The sequence below is a fragment of the Cyprinus carpio genome, chromosome B20 (genome assembly GCF_018340385.1).
Source record: "Cyprinus carpio isolate SPL01 chromosome B20, ASM1834038v1, whole genome shotgun sequence".
NCBI classification, from domain to species: domain Eukaryota; kingdom Metazoa; phylum Chordata; class Actinopteri; order Cypriniformes; family Cyprinidae; genus Cyprinus; species Cyprinus carpio.
Window position 1 is genome coordinate 9024810 of NC_056616.1, and position 20305 is coordinate 9045114.

Here is a 20305-nt window from a genome sequence, read left to right on the forward strand (position 1 = left end):
GTGCTCCCTCCTCCTACTGTTTTAAGTCCTTGGATATGTATGTCATTGCCTGTTTGCATTCAAGGAGTTTCAGCTTCTGCAGTGTAAACTCCCCAGCAGTGGAAATTTGCATTACTTCCATGAGCAAAAGCAAAAGTGGATCAAGTTATGATTTCATCAGTCATTTGAGCAGAGATGCCACAAAAATCGTCAAATGGAAGATTGTGATCATATCGCACACATGGGGCTGCAAAAGCCAGGAATTAAAAGAATTTACAATAAATGTTGAGGTCTGATGTTTGCTTCAAACAAAAGCACTCGGTTATTGAATTTTGTGAAACATTTTAAACTAAAAACTTTTATATAATAATACAATTATTATATACAAATATTTAATTAAATATTATAGCCTAAAAAAAAAAATTCTTGAAAAAAATTTTTTTTTTTTTTTAAAAAAAAAAATTCTTGAAAAAAACAAATTGTAAAAGGAGTACTAAAATAACTTAAATTAAAACTTAAATAAAAATAATCAAATATTATATGGACATGTTAAATGAAATCCAACAACAAAAAATCCCACAAAGCAAATAGCCTATATAAATATGTGTGTGTGTGTGTGTTTGTGTGTGTGTGTGTGAAATTGAATTCCTTTTTTGCATTTGTGATTGATATTTTACTGTTCATAAATTGTTTGAAAATGTTGAGTATTTCCAAATGCTATATGGTTTAGATTTATTTATATTTAGTTACATTTCTTAATACAAATTTAGGTTGCACTTTATTTTACAGTATATGTGCACTTCCATGTACTAACCTTAGAAATTACTGGGAAATATAAGGGTAACTAAACGGGTTAAGGTTAGGTTTGGGTGGTTCAAGGTTAGTTCCTAGTTATTACTCAGTTTTTGTAATTACTTTAATATGCACATACATGTGAAACAGGACTGTAAAAAAGTATGACCAAATCTTCAGTTTTAAGAGCAACTATAATTAATCTATACTGAACTCAATGAGTCTGATATAATAACCATTATATTAAAATATGTATTCAAATACACTTATCATGACCAGTCATTGCAATATTGTGTGGAATTCAAAACGTATATTGCAAGCAAAGCCTTTTCCGATGCATTTCAATGTCATGGATGACAAAAAAAAAAAACAAAAAAAAAATGTAGCAAATGTAGCCAATGGTGCTGGTGGTGATGAATGAGTAAGACATCACTGCTGCCTGGTAACAACAGTCTGCTCTTGCTCAGTTTCCCAGAAGTGTCGCATGCTAAGCAATTCTTGCTGCTGAGGGGTTTTGGGGTTGGACCGTGGGCCGCAGCGCGAAGTCCTAGTTCTCTTACCAAACTGTAGGAAAAACGATGTATTTTTTGAACACAGACATCTTTCTGTCTCTCTCTGACTCAGCATCTTTGCACATACTGAACTTTTAAAAGTCTCGCATTCATTTTAATCAGGCTTGTTGTGGCGCACGTATTATCAAAACTCATGTCAATGTGAAACTTTGGGGTTTGTATAGCAACACAAATGGCACTGTACACTTTTAAGTTCATCAAAGAGCTTTTTGAAGTGAATCGGATTCTTGAATTGACTCCATGATGCTTTAATAATAAAAAAAAAAGGTAGTTCTTGAACCATTATAGTAACGGGTCTTCAGATCAGTGTTGTGTTTTCTGTATTTTCTAAAGCACCAGTACATTACTTATTTCGTCCGGTACAAGTGAATATAATGTGAACAGAATGTTTGTGTCACTTAAAATGTGCAAAAAACCTTTGTGGTTAAAATTGAAACTTTATAGATACCGAAGATGTACTTCTCAGATAAACTTATATAACAGTAAACACTTCTTATTTTGTTTTTGCCAAGTAATCACTTACATCCCATTCAGAGTTCTACTCTAACCACATCTCAGCCATTTCCGTTCTCTTCTGAACACTGCTTAACACATTCATAGCCCGAATAAGACAAATAGTATAAACACACAAACACAGGTGATTTACAGCTTTCAGGTTTCACTCCAAAATGTTTTACTTTCAAGTTTCACTTTCATCAGATATATTTTGAATATCAAATATTAAAGGGATAGTTCACCCAAAAATGAAAATTCTGTCAAATTACTCGCCTGCAAACCCATAAATTCATCTTCAGAATACAGATTAAGAATATATGTATATATGTCTCTACATTGAAAGACCAGGTAACCAAAGCTTAAAAAGATCCATATTAAGGAATCATAAAACGAATCCATATCAATTGAGTGGATTAATCCAAGTCTTTTGAAAGTCTTCTGAATTTGATGAACAGAGTAAAAATAGGCTTTGATTTACATATAAAACACGCAAACATATAGCAAATCCCATTTGATAAACACATACTTTTGTGTGTCAGAGGCCAAAAACAAACCTTACTGGTCCTTGTGTGTGCAAATTAAAACTGTTCATCCATAAAACATATTATAGTTTAGCTGGTCGATTCCAGTTTTGGTTACCTGAACTGTCAATGGAGCGACATAAACCTTTCAGATTTCATTAAAAATATCCTCATTTGTGTTTTCAAAGATTATCCAGTCTTACCGGTTTGGAACGACATTGAGGGTTAGTAAATTATGACAATTTTCCTTTATGGGTGAACTATCCCTTTAAATGTGCAGCACCATGCATTCAACTGAAAACATAATAATAATATGATATTAATAATAAAATAACTATGTTTCATCAGCTAATGAGCATAATGAAATTTAATAATTGAACTGAACTATATCTCCTCATCTGAGGACAATGAGTAGCAGCCACTAAATGTTCAGTTGTACTCCGGCCTGTTTCAGCACTGGGAGGCTGCAAGTTGTTTTTTTGCTGCTGTCTGTGCTAGCGGGAGGCTGTGGAGGTACAGGTGTCTGCTGCTGCCCGGCGAGAGCCACACATGAACTGGCCAATGCCACAGCGAGTCGGGACTGCTCGAAGCACAGCGGGAGGTCCTGGTTTAGGGGGTCGTAGGCTTCGGTGGTAGCAGGAACTGATGGGGTGTGTAGTTCTTGTATATCAATGAGATATGTGAGATATGTGTGATATGCGGTTTCCTGCTTCCTCTGGGTTGACGTCCTCATTAACATCCTCTTCCTCTTTGCAAGGGCTGCTTGGAGTGTGGAGGCACAGTTTTTTAGCTAAGAAAAAAAATTATGACTACATTTATATGCACATCATTTTCCTTTTTAGGTTTATATTTTGGCTATAGTAAGGTCTATATTAATTCTGATGTCTACATGATTTACGTTAACCACAGCATCTTGAATATCCCTGCGTACATATAATCAGCATACGTAATGACATCATGACGTCAGGACAAATGTAGGTCATGACGTTACTTTTAAAAGAATAGTCCACCCAAAAATGAAAATTTGCTGATTTACTCACCCTCAGGTCATCCAAGACCCAGATGAGTTAGTTTCTTCATCAGAACAGATTTGGAGGAATTTACCATTGCATCACTTGCTCACCAATGGACCATCTACAGTGAATGGGTGCCGTCAGAATGAGTCCAAACAGCCGATAAAAACATCACAACAATCTACACAACTCCCGTCCATCTGTTAACAGCTTGTGAAGTAAAAGGGGCGTGTTTGTAATAAACAAATCCATCAATTGGGCTTTTTTAATTTCTCATGAGTAGGGGTGCTCCGATCAGGATTTTTTGAGGCAGATCACCAATTGCCGTTCACAGAAAGCAATATCTGCCGATACGATCACCGATGCCGATCTTTTTAAAGCCTTCTTTTTATCATGTAGTATTATTTATAGTGATATATATATCTCACTTTGATCATGCACTGCATTTTTGTTTTTTCAACAGATGACACAGCGCAAGCCTGATTTCGTGAGCTGTATGTGAGGTTCACACATACTCCGTTTGCAGTGTGTATGCAGTCCATGTGTGTTACAGAAGGTAACAGGAGTCTGCAACTGATCCGTGGCTGTTTACTACAAACAACATTAATCCATTATTTTAATTTCAAATCCAAACATTATTACGTAAAATACTTTTTCAGTAATATGATTTTTCACAGACATGTTTAAACGCAATAAACATAAACACTTCATTCAATGCTTTTTACTTTTGATCTACTTGTATATTAAGTTGCTCAAGCAAGTGGCAAAACATTTTAACTACTTTTCTTACATTATCACAAACATTCTAAATGAAAACTTACCACTCAGTCTCTACTGCCTTTTCTTTTGCATTTAAATCTTTATACAAGCAATCCTGCGGTTCATAAAGAACTTTGTTTTCCTACCTCCACTAATGCCATCTATTATTGTCTTATCTAAAAGTGCCCTTTCCCTTTAAACCTAGCCAAAAGCCAAGGCCTGTGTGTTGACTGAAACACAGTAGACTCTAATTATATGCATTTATGGTGTTATTACTACACTTTCATGTCAATCCATGTTCATATTTACCGCAAACAATACGCTGTTACTTTAATTCAGCGCGAGCAGTGCGGCAAACATAGACTTGGTGTGGAAACAATCTCCGCACTGCTGCAGACGCACCGCTCCTAAACGCACTGCCAGACCGCAACCGTGTGTCCAGTGTGAACGCTTCAATCCGTTAACATGAGCATGGAAAAAATATGCACCGCACACACACTGCAAACGGAGTATTGTGAACCTGGCATTATGTGCGTGCGTTGCGAGTGTGCATAAGCGCATGGTCTCCAGGAGAGAACACAAGCACTGAATGTTTGAAGAATTAAAAATAAATGAAATTCATAAACTTTAGTGACAAAGCGACACTGCCTCGATTGTGCAAGTGACAATTCCTGTTTCGACTGTGCAGCTTGCAGCTTGCTTATAGTGCAGACGTGATGTGATTTGAAGCCTTTTGGGGATCGTTTTTTTGAGATCGGCTTTTTTGAGACCGCCGATCAAACATCCGAAAGCGATTATCGGCCGATAGTGATCGGTAGCCGATCAATCGGAGCACCCCTACCAACGAATCCTCCATCCATAATATTGCTTTCTCCATTTTGAGTCAGGAGAGAAATATATTTAGCTTAAGCACTGTTTATAAGCAAAAATAGTCCAAAACTTGTTCTAAATAGGGCTGGACTATATGGCTAAAAAAATTATCATAATAATAATTTTCATATCAGTCGATATCGATAATTATCACAATAAATGTTGAATCTTTATTTCTTTCAAGTTTAAAAGCAGATGTTTGCTCCAAAGTGAAAATTTTAGAGATCAGACTGTTAATTGTGGTTTTAAACTATTCTTTATGGTCAGAACATGAATAATGCTTCACGTTTTTGAATTTTTTACACTTTTCCAGTCATTTTTCCTTACCAAAATATCTTAATAGAAAAATTTATTTCTTAGTTTCTGCATGTTCTTATGGGCGATATTGTTTCAAATCAAGAAACAGGTTTGTGTTGTCTGATAATATCTCGATATCGTTGTCTGATAGTACCTCAATACCATGGTAAAAATATAAATAGGCCTAAATGGTTTTTAGGTATTTGCATGAAAAGCAGTAGTCTAAATACATTTAGTATAAAGGCACAAATGCTATAACTTAATCATAAAAAATACTGTAATTATATTCCATTACTTCTTTAATACATTTAATACATGTCTACGATAGTAACAATAAAATTCGATATGAATATCCCACATTTCTGACACAATACCATGGTGCAGTTAGTGATACTACAGTATATCCATGGTAAATGATGATGATTTGTAGATTGAAAAGCCTTCTGACTGTATCGTTGCACACAGTGTTTCTCCTGTTTGTCAGTGCTGTTTCATCTGGTTTTAAACTAGTTTAAATCACCAAGTCAGCTGTGTTAGTCACAGAATTCAAGTGCTTCACACTGGATCTCACAGCGCTGTTTCCTCATCATCCGCAAGTAAACGTTTTTGCTCTAGTAAGCTCACGCTGCGCCGCCGCTTGAACTTTAAGCCGAGTGGATAGATGGTCTGTGTGGCGTGGCTCAAATGAGTCGCTCTGTTTCATTCAGCTTTTGGTGCATAAACATTATATCAAACATTTAACAAAATAATATTATCGTTTTATCAAGGAAAATTATATTTCTAGAATTATTGTTATCGCTTGGCCGTTGTTCTAAAGAAATATGACGGAGGATTTTGGTGTGAGAGGACAACAGGGGATGGACTTTTTCACTGGAGGAAGTGTTATTATGGATTATGGACTCACATTTTAGCTAGAAGCAACAGGTTAAAGTTAAAACGCTTGTGGATTATCTGTGGATTCGTGTTTTTATCAGCTGTTTGGACTCTCATTCTGACGGCACCCATTCACTGCAGAGGATCCATTGGTGAGCAAGTGATGTAATGCTACATTTCTCAAAATCTGTTGAAGAAACAAATTTATCTACATTTTGGATTGGCTGAGAGTGAGTACATTTTTAACAAATGTTTTTTTTTTTTTTGGGGTGAACTATTTCTTTAAAGAGACAATGTTGACATTGTCAAACAAAGACTGGTACTATAATAGCATAAACTGACAGGTGTTTTAATTGCTGACTGGATCCTGCCTCCTCTTGGCATATGCTCGAGGTTCCCAAGGCTTGTGTTTGCAGGTAGGCTCCAGGGAGCATAGTTTCTTTAGGAAGCATTTGTATTCGGTCTCCAGTTCCTCAATACGCTGACGGAACTCATCTATCTTCCTGTCTGGGTAGTGAGATAACTGCGACTGCTGCAAAATACAGATGCAAAGCTGTAAATATTTACAACTATTATCAGCTATCAACAAATCGACAGAGATAAAAGTCTTCTCCAACACAAACGTGTGAAACTCATGATCAAATAAACCATACATTCCACTCTTCAGTTTGTGCATGACATGCTATGAATGTGCAAGATCAGTATCAAACACTGAGGCTGTATCTGTACAGCCACAAGGTTCATCTAATATAACTGACATAGTTCACACATTTACATAGTTTATGCACACTGGCATGACCCAGTTGATGGCATTTAAAATCTTCCTACTTCAGTGTTTCCCACAGACCTACACTTTATCTGTAGCGGCACTTCCCCCAAGGGGATATACAGTCGTGGTCAAAAGTTTTGAGAATTACATAAATATTAGTTTTCAAAAAGTTTGCTGCTAAACTGCTTTTAGATCTTTGTTTCAGTTGTTTCTGTGATGTACTGAAATATAATTACAAGCACTTCATATGTTTTCAAAGGCTTTTATCGACAATTACATGACATTTATGCAAAGAGACAGTATTTGCAGTGTTGGCCCTTTCTTTTTCAGGACCTCTGCAATTCGACTGGGCATTTGCTCTCAATCATTCTCAACCCATCTCATTCTCTTCATAATAACTTCTTGGAGTTTGTCAGAATTAGTGGGTTTTTGTTTGTCCACCCGCCTCTTGAGGATTGACCACAAGTTCTCAATGGGATTAAGATCTGGGAGTTTCCAGGCCATGGACCCAAAAATTTCAACATTCTGGGTCCCCGAGCCACTTAGTTATCACTTTTGCCTTATGGCACGGTGCTCCATCGTGCTGGAAAATGCATTGTTCTTCACCCAAACTGTTGTTGGGTTGTTGGAAGAAGTTGCTGTTGGAGGGTGTTTTTGGGTACCATTCTTTATTCATGGCTGTGTTTTTGGGCAGAATTGTGAGTGGAGCCCACTCCCTTGGATGAGAAGCAACCCCACACATGAATGGTGTCAGGATGCTTTACTGTTGGCATGACACAGGACTGATGGTAGCGCTCATGCCTTTTCCCTCTACGGGACAAGCCTTTTTTCCAGATGCCCCCCAAACAATCGGAAAAAGGGGCTTCATCGGAGAATATGACTTTGCCCCAGTCCTCAGCAGTCCATTCACTATACTTTTTCTGCAGAAGATCAATCTGTCCCTGATGTTTTTTTTGGAGAGAAGTGGATTCTTTGCTGCCCTTCTTGACACCAGGCCATCTTCCAAAAGTCTTCGCCTCATGGTGCGTGGCAGAGATGCGCTCACACCTGCCTGCTGCCATTCCTGAGCAAGCTCTGCACTGGTGGCACTTCCGATCCCCGCAGCTGGAAACCTCTTTAGGAGACATCCTGGGCTTGCTGGACTTTCTTGGACGCCCTGAAGCCTTCTTTACAAGAATTGGAACCTCTTTCCTTGAAGTTTCTTGATGAACACTATAAATTGTTGATTTAGGTGCAATCTTAGTAGCCACAATATCCTTGCCTGTGTGAAGCCATTTTATGCAACGCAATGATGGCTGCACGCGTTTCTTTGCAGGTCACCATGGTATAACAATGGTAAGCACAATGATTTCAAGCATCACCCTCCTTTTAACATGTCAAGTCTGCCATTCTAAACCCAATCAGCCTGACATAATGATCTCCAGCCTTGTGCTTGTCAACATTCTCACCTGAGTTAACAAGAATGATTACTGAAATGATCTCAGCAGGTCCTTTAATGACAGCAATGAAATGCAGTGGAAAGGTTTTTTTGGGATTAAGTTAATTTTCATGGCAAAGAAGGGGGACTATGCAATTCATTCTGATCACTTCTTCATAACATTTGTGGAGTATACATGCAAATTGCTATTATAAAAACTTTAGCAGCAACTTTTGCTTATGTTTTCAATATTTATGTAATTCTCAAAACTTTTGGCCACGACTGTACATATATATATGTGTGTGTGTGTGTGCAAATTCTTCTCTGCACAGGAGGGGTCGCTCTCGGAGTGCAGAAAGAAATAGAGATAGATAAAAGTCTTCTCCAACAACAAACGTGTGAAAAACTCATGATCAATAAACCATACATTCCACTCTTCAGTTTGTGCATGGACATGCTATGAATGTGCAAGATCAGTATCAAACACTGAGGCTGTATCTGTACAGCCACAAGGTTCATCTAATATAACTGACATAGTTCACACTTTACATAGTTTTATGCACACTGGCATGACCCAGTTGATGGCATTTAAAATCTTCCTACTTCAGTGTTTCCCACAGACCTACACTTTATCTGTAGCGGCACTTCCCCCAAGGGGATATACAGTCGTGGTCAAAAGTTTTGAGAATTACATAAATATTAGTTTTCAAAAAGTTTGCTGCTAAACTGCTTTTAGATCTTGTTTCAGTTGTTTCTGTGATGTACTGAAATATAATTACAAGCACTTCATACGTTTCAAAGGCTTTTATCGACAATTACATGACATTTATGCAAAGAGACAGTATTTGCAGTGTTGGCCCTTCTTTTTCAGGACCTCTGCAATTCGACTGGGCATGCTCTCAATCATTCTCAACCCATTCTTTCATAATAACTTCTTGGAGTTTGTCAGAATTAGTGGGTTTTTGTTTGTCCACCCGCCTCTTGAGGATTGACCACAAGTTCTCAATGGGATTAAGATCTGGGGAGTTTTCCAGGCCATGGACCCAAAATTTCAACATTCTGGTTCCCGAGCCACTTAGTTATCACTTTTGCCTTATGGCAACGGTGCTCCATCGTGCTGGAAAATGCATTGTTCTTCACCAAACTGTTGTTGGGTTGTTGGAAGAAGTTGCTGTTGGAGGGTGTTTTGGTACCATTCTTTATTCATGGCTGTGTTTTTGGGCAGAATTGTGAGTGAGCCCACTCCCTTGGATGAGAAGCAACCCCACACATGAATGGTGTCAGGATGCTTTTACTGTTGGCATGACACAGGACTGATGGTAGCGCTCACCGTTTTCCTCTCCGGACAAGCCTTTTTCCAGATGCCCCAAACAATCGGAAAGGGCTTCATCGAGAATATGACTTTGCCCCAGTCCTCAGCAGTCCATTCACTATAATTTCTGCAGAAGATCAATCTGTCCCTGATGTTTTTTTTGGAGAGAAGTGGGCTTCTTTGCTGCCCTTCTTGACACCAGGCCATCTTCCAAAAGTCTTCGCCTCACTGTGCGTGCAGATGCGCTCACAAACCTGCCTGCTGCCATTCCTGAGCAAGCTCTGCACTGGTGGCACTCCGATCCCGCAGCTGAAACCTCTTTAGGAGACGATCCTGGCGCGCTTGCTGGACTTTCTTGGACGCCCTGAAGCCTTCTTTACAAGAAATTGAACCTCTTTCCTTGAAGTTCTTGATGAACCTATAAATTGTTGATTTAGGTGCAATCTTATTAGCCACAATGTCCTTGCCTGTGAAGCCATTTTTTATGCAACGCATGTGCAATCTTAGTAGCCACAATGTCCTTGCCTGTGAAGAACAATGGAAGAACAATGATTTCAAGCATCACCCTCCTTTTTTAACATGTCAAGTCTGCCATTCTAAACCCAATCAGCCTGACATAATGATCTCCAGCCTTGTGCTTGTCAACATTCTCACCTGAGTTAACAAGATGATTACTGAAATGATCTCAGCAGGTCCTTTAATGACAGCAATGAAATGCAGTGGAAAGGTTTGGTTTTTTTTTGGGATTAAGTTAATTTTCATGGCAAAGAAGGACTATGCAATTCATCTGATCACTCTTCATAACATTTTGGAGTATATGCAAATTGCTATTATAAAAACTTAAGCAGCAACTTTTGCATTTTTCAATATTTATGTAATTCTCAAAACTTTTGGCCACGACTGTACATATATATATGTGTGTGTGTGTGCAAATTCATTCTCTGCCAGCAGGAGGCGCTCTTGGAGTGGCAGAAATAGAGATTTCCGTGGTAATGGTTGTGGGTTATTGAGTGCTCCGCTCACAAACGCTGCTTTATCAGGCATTACATGCAAGATGAAATTAAAATGACATCGAAAAATTTCTGAAGACAGTCAGTTTCCTTCAGAAATACAGTGAAAACAGTAAAAACACCAGTGCTGTGTTTTGATTTTGAAACATGCAGTGCTCATGTTTATTCAACAAAGTCAAGGCCTTTTGCGGCCCGCCACAAATAAATAAATTATTAACCACTTTATCAATTCAGCTACTCTCTTCCTCTTCTCCTGCCTGGGTCTTCGGCCCGCATCACTCACCACAGAGCAAGCATGTTCTTGATAAAGCTGCGGTGAATACGTGGGAAAAGCTGACGAGGAAGAAGTTGGGGTGAAACAATCTTTATACAGGTGGAGCAAAATACTTCATCGCACCATCTACAGCGCATTGTGATTGGATGTTTACACTGTCAATAGTAACTTTCAAAGGCAAAGGCAACTTTCCCCAACACTGATCATATCATAGGTCTGATGAAAATAAGCACAATCTTAGCTTGGTCTCTCAGCCTGACCACTGTAATAGGCCCCAAACCCCTTAAAAACCAGCCAACACACCCACCTGACCAGGATGGGAGACCAGTAAACCAGTTTACATTTATTGTTTACAAGCATACAATGTATTAATTATATCTACGATACCTTTAAAATACCTTTTACAAGTATTGAATGTATTTCTAATTTTTAAAAAAAAATCTGTTCTGTTAAAATTTCATACAATCATATTTGCCAAGATACTGCTGCTGGGCAGTAAATACTTAAAGAACAGCATTTGTACTAAAATAATTATTTAAAATAAAATATATACAATTTATATTAATTGGAAATTAGTTGTTATTTAATGTAAAGCACATTTTGTATATTGCAATGTTACAGTGGTTGAAAGTTACACCTTTAAGCGGGAAATGATAAGAGATGTATGGCAACAAAAGAGATTTCTTACAAGTTTTGGCCTTGATACGTGAACATCTTTGATGGACGCTCTGGAAATAAAAATACAGATGCATTAATGCCGCAAACTGACCATGTGCAAAATAATGCGATAACACGCTGGCTTACGCAGACATTTGCATTTTCCGTCGTTTCACATCAGGGACAATTAACTTGGTGTAAATAAACCATAAATGCGTCTCTTACCCTCTCTCTCTCTTTCTGGAGCCACAGTCGATTCGGGTTTCCAAACCGCTTCTCTTCGTTTCTCGACGTTCCTGAAGCATTTCCGGCAACACGGAGTCACGTGACAAGGATGGACAGACGTCACATGACACGGTATTTCAACCTACGTCAATCTTTTAACCCCATATGTATAAAATATTACGTTTACATCGGTTTATGAAGTTTAGTTGTCAAAAAAACCGTTTGGAGTAACCCAACTAAGGTTTTGAGCCAAACGTCCGATTATGCAAACGTGTATTTTCTCCATAGACTGTATAAAAACAGGTTTTCTCTAAAAGTGGCGTTTAATGGATTCAACAAAACCATCTGAAAGTAGAATAGTTTTGTGTATTCTGTCCTCAAAACTGACATTTATAGGCATTAATGGATTAATGTTAAATAGCTTTTGTAAGCAAGATTTAAAGTTAGACTATGTGTTTGCAGAAATTGACTTCAGAAAATGATACACTATGTATTAGAGTAAAACGTGTGAGCATATTTACATCAGCTTTTTGTTTTGTGCGTTTATCTAACCTCAGAAATTTGTATTATTGTCCCATATATTTAAGATCATGTTCATGTCGAAGTTCCTAAATGCTGTGTTTGGGTGACACCTGGTGACGAAATTATGAATTGCTTTATTAGAGGATCAATGATAAGTAAACGTTATAACTACTAAATCATTTGATAATATTAGTATACATCATGCTAATTATGACAGTTTCACTTTAAACGTAATTTTTCTAGAATCAGTCTGATGATGCAAAAAGTGAAAGCTGCTAACTGGTTGAGATGATTTCTACTTGACTTTCTGACAAACATATTTAAGATACTCCAGTTGTATGTGTTTAGTTTTATTTTGCAAGGAACATCTTCTTCTTTAGCAGGGTACATATGTTTTGGTGAGCCTGTGTGTCATCTGCCTCTGCCACCTGAAGAGCTGTTTTATTCACATTATTAGTTGCCTGTAGGTTCGCTCGTTCTCCATTTGTCCAGTTTATTAGTCTCTGTACTGTTCCAACATGCCCATCACGGCAAGCGCAGTGCAGCGGTGTATCTTTTTTGTTATCCAGGCAGTTGATCTTGGCACCGGTTTCCAGTAAAAGGCCCACCAGCAGCTCATGACCATGCTCTGCAGCTAAATGCAGAGGAGTCCTCCTCCACACGTTCTTATCATCCACAATCTTGCTCTTACCAGATGCGAGAAGAACTCTAGCTGCTCTTTCCTTCCTGTTTCGAGCAGCATAATGCAGAGGAGAGCAGCCATCCATGTCCTTAGCTCCGACTTTAGCTTTACCGGCCAGCAGAACTGAAACTGCCCTAGTGTGTCCCTCCATTGCAGCCAGGTGCAGTGGGGTCTTCTTCTCTTTTTCAGTGGCATTGGTGTTGCTGCCAGAATTGAGTAGTAGCTGTATGACTCCCACTTCACCTTGTGCTGCCGCCCAGTGCAGGGCTGTTCTTCCCTGTTTGTCTTTGACATGGATGTCGGCCTTGCCCTCCAGCAGTTGGGCGACTGCTTCAGTGTGGCCGCTCTGGCTGGCAAGGTGCAGGGCAGTGAACCCATCCTGTGTGATGGAGTTAATCTGAGCCCCCACACGCAACAGCAGAGCCATCAACGCTGGCTGGTTATGTAATGCACTTAGATGGAGAGGGGTCTGATCTTTAGGGCCACTGATGTTGGGGTCTATGCCCTTATCCAACAATATCTGGGGTAGAGCAGAAGATTGAAAATTTATTAGTAAAATAAGTTTCACTTAACATAGCTTAATGTCCCAAAGGGCAGTTTATTAGTCTAATTCTCTGTTTCAGGGGTAACTTTTTGTTGACCAGGATGATGCCCCCAAATATGATGACATCAGCTTTCATCACCCATAAAAATTGCATTTATTTTTGCCATATGCTTCAGATAATGTTTACATGCACCCCTGCAAAGGACCCAAAATGTAAAGGCAGCTGTATAATTTCTTAAATAATAAAAAAAAAACATAAAATTATGTGAGAAAGATATTTACATGTGATCTTATAAACATAACGTTTATTTTTTCTAAATTAATTTAAATCATTATTTTGTGTTTGTTTGTTTGCCATTATAAATAAATATTATATTTATTTATATTATTTTATTATAATATAATAGTAATATTCTATATATATATATATATATATATATTATCCTGAAAATGAATATATATATATATATATATATATATATATAATATATATATATATATATATATATATATATATATATCTCGATATCAAGAGACTAATCATAATTAATCTCTTTATATCTGATCAGAAAGCAGAATGAAACAGTAAATATAAAATAAAAAATATCAGTATCAATATCAAATTCAGTAAATTTAAATACATGAATAAAGCATTCAATTATTTATTTAATTAAAATTTAACTTTGGCAGCTCTAAAAAATATATATGTTTGAAATCTTATTGTCTATTTTCCTGCTTATTGTGTTTTTCCTCTAAAATCTTCCATGAACCCAAACGCATTCCCCTTGTGGACTCATTATTTATTTAATTTTTAAAAAGTCATTTACCTGTGCTATTTGCATACTGCCACTTTGGACGGCCAGGTGAAGACCAGAGATCTGGTTTGGGAGTCTCTCATCCAGTCTGGCCTTTTTTGAGACCAGCACTTTGAAGGCCTCAGCATTCCCCAGCTCTGCGGCTAGAAGCATAGGTGTGTATCCAAGCTGATTACAACTATTAACATCCGCACCATGATCAATTAGCGCAGCCACTACCTCGTCCAAGTTCTTTTGTACCGCTTTAAAAAGAGCAGCGGTGATCTCATTCTGAGACATTGACTTCTGGACATACCGCAAAAACAGAGACAACAGAGACTTCCTGTTCAGCTCAAAAGCAGCATCCACGATCACAGAGTCCACCTGTGCCCCGGCCTTCAGCAGCACACCAGCAGTTTTCTCATTTCCCTGCCGAACAGCATGATAGAGAGCTGTCTTCCTTTGACCATCTCTAGTATCTACTAAAGTGCCGTTTCGCAGAAGAACCTCTGCCAGTGTTGCATCATCCTCAGTGGCAGCCATGTGCAGAACTGTTGTCTGATTCTTGAGGCTTTTCTTTTCCTCATGCACTAGAACTTTGACTGTATTTTCATGTCCATTTTGAGCAGCCAGATGCAAAGGAGTCTTTGACATTAGGTCAGTAGCATGGATGTCTGCACCAGCCTTCGCAAGGGCCAGAGCAACAGCAGTATGGCCTCGTCCTGACGCTCTGTGCAGGGCAGTACGACCCTCCCTGTCCTTCAGGTTCAGTTTCACCCCTTGTCTGAGCAGAAAGTACACAATGGCCTCCTTACCATGTTCAGCAGCGAGGTGCAGCAGAGTATCAGTGGACAAGAGAGCAGTATTGACATCCAATCCTTTGAGAAGCTCCTGAAGGAGATATAGATCACCTGAGGATACAGCTTTGAGGATGGCATCATGCTCACTTTCAGTTTTGGGGGTTTGTTTGACTTGTTCTGTTGAAGATGTAGCCTTATTTGTCAGAGACTTTGGTTGGATTCTTTCAGGAATGAGTTCCTTGTTGGGTTTTGAGTATTTGACAAGACCTTGCTTGTCCTTCTCCAGCAGATATCCTATCAGCTGTCTCCGTGCATCTCTAATGCCCTCATTAACTCCACCTACATAAGTTCTCATGTGCTGGTAAAGGTCAGGTTCCACTCGTTTCAGACAAGGGTAGAAGAAGATGCGGCAGGCGCGCTCTCCTCTCGAGATCAAGGTGTTTAACATCTTGGAATTCTTTTCCTCTCGCGCAGAGATGCTGGACATCAGCGCTCGGCTGTCAGGTTGAAGAACGCCATTTGAAATGAGGAGATCCAGCAAATCTTCTGTATTCGAAATGCCACTCACCAGCTCGTTCTTCTTCGTCCGAATGACTTCGATCGCATAAGGATTGGTAAAGCTAGTTGAACCCATGTCAGCCTCTGAAGGAAAGCAGTGAGCTTTGGAAAAGCAGAGCTGTTCCTGAAAGAACTTCATTCTCTACGTCTTTATCACTAAGAACAAATTGTATCTTGGCAACAAGATATAAAGTAAACAAAAGTAAAAATCAGCATTACGATTTGTAACATACTGATACAAATGATTAGTGTTTAAAACTGTGAAGCAATAAAAAGCACATTGGTGATCTATCTTGGTAATTACATTTAATTAATTAATTTATTTATTTTTGATAAAATGCACAGTCAATTTCTCTGTTGAAGTTTCCTGCCTTATCTAATATTACAAGACACCTGCTACTTGGATACTGTAACCATGACATGGATTGTCTTTTGTATTTGAGTTTACTGTGCAGTTTTTCAGATATTAACACCCTTGGTAAAAAGAAGTGAGCTCAATTGTATTTCATTTGCACTTGTAATAATACTTCAAATTAATCAAATATAAGAAGCCATCTAAGTGTACTTAAAGTACACTTTTATTTTTTTAAATCATCTTTTGTGACTTTTGCATTTATTTTGATGTTGTCTAAGATACAAAGCACTTTAAATACTAGTAAAATACTTGATTATAATTTTAATTTTAGTGTGTTATCCAATTACATTTAAAGTTCATATGTTTTAAATGTACTAAGTTGCAACTTCATCATTACATGTAAGTACAAATACATTTACTTAGACCTACTTAAGTGTTCAACTAATTGCATATAATAGAATATATATATATATGGGCTATACTTTTTTCCGTTATGTTGTTGTCATCTTAAAAGAAAACATTTACTCAAATATAGCTTTAGGTTTGTTAAACTTAAACCAATATGTGTGCATGACCACATGACATTGTGTAACCTAATGGTAGCTACTTTAATTAGCTAAAAAAGGGTCGCTTTTCACTGGCTTTGCACATATTTTATTGTAAACAGAATATATGCATTCTAGGAAAGTTCTTGCTTCACTTTGCGTTATTGTATTTTGATCATGCGTTGGATCAATGATTAATCCCCTCGTTCCCAAAACTAAAAGTGCAGGTCTGTCTGTCAGTCTTATGGAGATCAGTCCGAGCCGAGGAGTCCCTCTTCCCGTAATACACACCCACTGCCTCAGATGGCGTAGGTCTTCCGACCGCGCGCTTGCCTTATATGGATAGGTAGGTGCCGATTTTCCGGTATGATGTCATCGTTTACCAAGTTTGGGCAGTGAAATAAGAGGATCTAAAAGATGCTAAATATTAATCTGTGCAAGTGACCTAAATATGAAATTAGAGTTTTATTTGCCTCCTTTGTGTGTGGTGACACACGTCAAAAATAAAGAACAAGAAAACGAGGAAACACAGGTTTGCGATCATAAATGCGAATTAAAAACATTTCATATGTATTTGACTAACGAGAGTTCAATTATGGTAATTTTATGCATGCATATTATAGTGTTTAATTGAATGTACTTCTTCTTCTTTTTTTTAAAAGATATTTTAGGTGAATATAAATGCTGATATGTTTCACCCCCAGTCATGTATTTTTTCAAAGAAGACTGGTTTCTTTGGGCGTTTAGTCAAGCAGAAGTTAAGTCTCTGAAATTCCCCATCACTGCTCTGAGCAGAATCCAAGAAACTGAAATCACAAAAGAAACTCGTCCTCTATCCAAGAGACTTGATTGTAACTCAGGGTTTCTCTTTGCTTTTAAAGGATGCATTGTTTGGCGTCTTTAATATACGAAAAGATACAAATAATTGATGTTTTATTATTAACCTATTATTACTTCTTGCAAAATTTCATATTCACCGCAGTAAATTCACTCATAAAAAACTTTTATCTTTTTAAAAATAGTAAAAAAAAAAAAACTAAATAAAATGTTTTAAAATGGTGCTTTGTATGTAATCTCAGCTTTTTGTACGTACTGTTGATATTTCATGCACTATTATCTTTCATACCTTGGCATTAATAAAAAAGATTTACCGAAAGCAAGTCTACGGCGCCCTCTGCTGATGCAGAGGATTGCTCCTGAAATTGTTTAATGAACACCTTTCTAGGCAAACATGAACGAACCATAGATAATTTCTTTTTTTAGTTTCAGAATAAATTCTGTCATTATTAGGCTACTATTGAATAACTATTATGGGTATTTTGTTTTTGTTTTTTTACATCCTCTGCTTGTATATTCAAACCTGTATGTGGATTTTGCCAAACAAGCAGTCTCTCCCAAAACATGTTACTACAAGTTTGTCTTGGTGAACACACAAACACACACGAACTCCATCAGGACAACAGAGACAGTTTTTCGTTTCACATACTTTATTACATTTCATAAATATTGATTAGTTTCTGAGGTGCTCAGAAAACAAACATAAAAAACATTATATTGTACTTAACAAATGGTAAACATAAGTACTCGTGGTTGATCTTATTTACAAATAACAATGAGTGAAACCTCATTAATGAACTTTTTCAGAAAAAGAAACTGCTGAAGTTGGGACTAACTCAAAGAAAAAGTCAATTCCATTCAGTTTAAGAACAAAAAGTACAACATGTAACTCAGAAGTCAGGCAGCTTTTATCAAAGGTTTAGCGGACACAACATCCTGCTGGGTGAGCCAGACATTTATATCCCTATTTTAGGCAGTCACGTCCCCTGTTTTACTCCTATAATACTGAGTGCTCCTTTGAAGCGTATGGGTCCATGCACAACCTGGTCTAAGTGAACAAGGATAAGTCTCTTTTCTCGTCAGAAAGTAAAGCGTGTAACAGAGTGAGTCTCATGCCCTCTGTCGCTGTCTCTGTCGGACCGAGTTCGTGAAGTTTTGCACTCCCCAAAAGTCCAGTCAGAACATCCTTTTACGGCACCCGGCCGGTCCCAGCGGGCTAATGCCAGCAGTCGTGCCGGCTTGCAGACATCTAGCCCCTGAACTTTGTCCCTTGCGTCTATTAAAGTGAACTCAAATGTCCTTCGGTTCTTCTCAGAACGTCTGCAGCTGTTGCGTCAACATAAGCTGGCAGCCGCTGTTGACGTGGTTCATGACTTTCTGCTTGAGTTGGGCCACTTGCTCGCGCAGCATGTTGGCGGTGGACGCCAGCTCGGAGTTCTGGGACTTTAGGTTCTTGACTTTATCCTCCAGCCGGGAGATCCTCTCCAGTTTCCTCTTCCGGCATTTGGACGCGGCGATCCGGTTCCTCATGCGCTTCCTCTCGGCTTTAATCCGCTCCTGGCTTTCCATGTCGATGGGGGAGAGGGGTGGAGTCTCGCCGGGCATCTCGGGCACCGTTTGGGGCTCCTCTTTCAGCGCCTGAAGCCGCGGGTGCTGGACGGTGTGCTGCGGCGGGGCGCTGGTGTAGTTCATCGCGGGGTTGGCGGTGCTGATGGCGGGGTTGAAAGTGTTCAGGTCCGCGTACACTGGAGGGTCGGAGCGCATGGAGGAACTGTACACCGCGCCGCCTGCCATGGACGAAACGGGTGCCATGCTGTTGTTGATGGTCGTCTGGGGAGCCGAGGTGACGCTGGGCATGTGCTGGTGATGCAGCTCGGCCAGTGCCCTCACGAAGCCCTCCGCGAAGCCCTCTTGCTCGTCCGTCACGTTCTTGGGACACAGAAACTGGGTCGGAGTGGGCGTCGTGGTGATCAGGCCGTTGCTGGACTGGATGATGAGCCGCTCCAGCTCCGGCGACGCCAGTTTGAGCAGTCCCACGTCGGGGGAGGTGAGGATGTCGTTGGCTTTGGCCCTCAGGTGGGGCTTCAGGTTGCCAGCTGGGTCGGTCAGATTCAGCGTCATGTTGCGCTTCAGAGCCTTGTGGCTGTATCCAAAATTAGCGCTGTCATGCTGAGAGAAAGCGCTGTTTAGAGAGTCATCGTAGAAAGTAGTTTCCATCTTGCTAGACATAGAAGAGAAAACGAAACTTTTTAGTTCAAAAGTAGTCTTTCAAGAACTCAAGCAGTGTCCGCTTTCAGAAACGAGCGCCGCGCTCTCAGAGACAAAAGCGAGAGGAATCGCAAAGTTCGTAAACTCCCCGTCCCGCGAGAAACTTACTGCGTAAAAGTTATCGCGCGGCGTCCCGAGCTCTTCTTCTTCTCGCGGACAGAGCGGTCTTCTTCAGCCGCCGCGCGTCTCAAAGATACCAGAGGACAAACAGCGCTGAGCCGAGAAGTTTTCTTGTTTATTTTATCTTAAGCTGTGTTGCTTAGATGTTTCACTGTGGCGAGATCTCTATACTCTGAGCTCCTCCAGCGTGGAGGCAAACCTTATCTGCTACCGCTGCCCCACTAAAAATAGCAATGATGTCATGCGCGCCGTCTCTTATTGGCTGGAGGCGATTCACTGGGCGTTCCACAATTTCAGATAAGGCGCGTTGCCTAGACGACCACCTCTTTTCGCGGTGGCTGATGGGATGAGGTAATGCTGTAAATCGACGATGCGGTGCATTGTGGGATTACGTATTGTTTTTGAATATCTGGTTACCCGCTTAGCTGTTTTAGACCGTGGCAGT

At 39.3% G+C, this 20305-nt stretch overlaps 3 protein-coding genes across 3 annotated transcripts; all 3 read right to left on the reverse strand.

Moving 5' to 3' along the window:
* Positions 1–1211: 1211 nt before the first annotated feature.
* si:dkey-86e18.1 (uncharacterized protein LOC557342 homolog) lies at positions 1212–11931 on the reverse strand (the record flags this gene model as incomplete). The annotated part of the gene is given in 7 exon segments (XM_042747469.1): positions 1212–2873; positions 2875–3056; positions 3058–3149; positions 6514–6703; positions 10906–11012; positions 11642–11681; positions 11836–11931. Coding segments are annotated over 7 exon segments (771 nt in total), but the record flags the coding sequence as incomplete, so codon positions are not given.
* A 776-nt stretch (positions 11932–12707) lies between these two features.
* On the reverse strand, positions 12708–15811 carry LOC109060457 (CARD- and ANK-containing Inflammasome Adaptor Protein). The gene is made up of 2 exons (XM_042746960.1): positions 14411–15811; positions 12708–13559 (listed from the first exon to the last, which is right to left on the reverse strand). The coding sequence occupies exons 1-2, from the start codon at positions 15809–15811 to the stop codon at positions 12708–12710; spliced, it is 2253 nt and encodes a 750-aa protein (XP_042602894.1).
* A 2293-nt stretch (positions 15812–18104) lies between these two features.
* jun (Jun proto-oncogene, AP-1 transcription factor subunit) lies at positions 18105–20057 on the reverse strand. Its single transcript, XM_042746229.1, has 2 exons — positions 19849–20057; positions 18105–19693 (listed from the first exon to the last, which is right to left on the reverse strand). The coding sequence occupies exon 2, from the start codon at positions 19687–19689 to the stop codon at positions 18784–18786; it is 906 nt and encodes a 301-aa protein (XP_042602163.1). The 5' UTR covers positions 19690–19693; positions 19849–20057; the 3' UTR covers positions 18105–18783.
* Between the last annotated feature and the right edge of the window lie 248 nt (positions 20058–20305).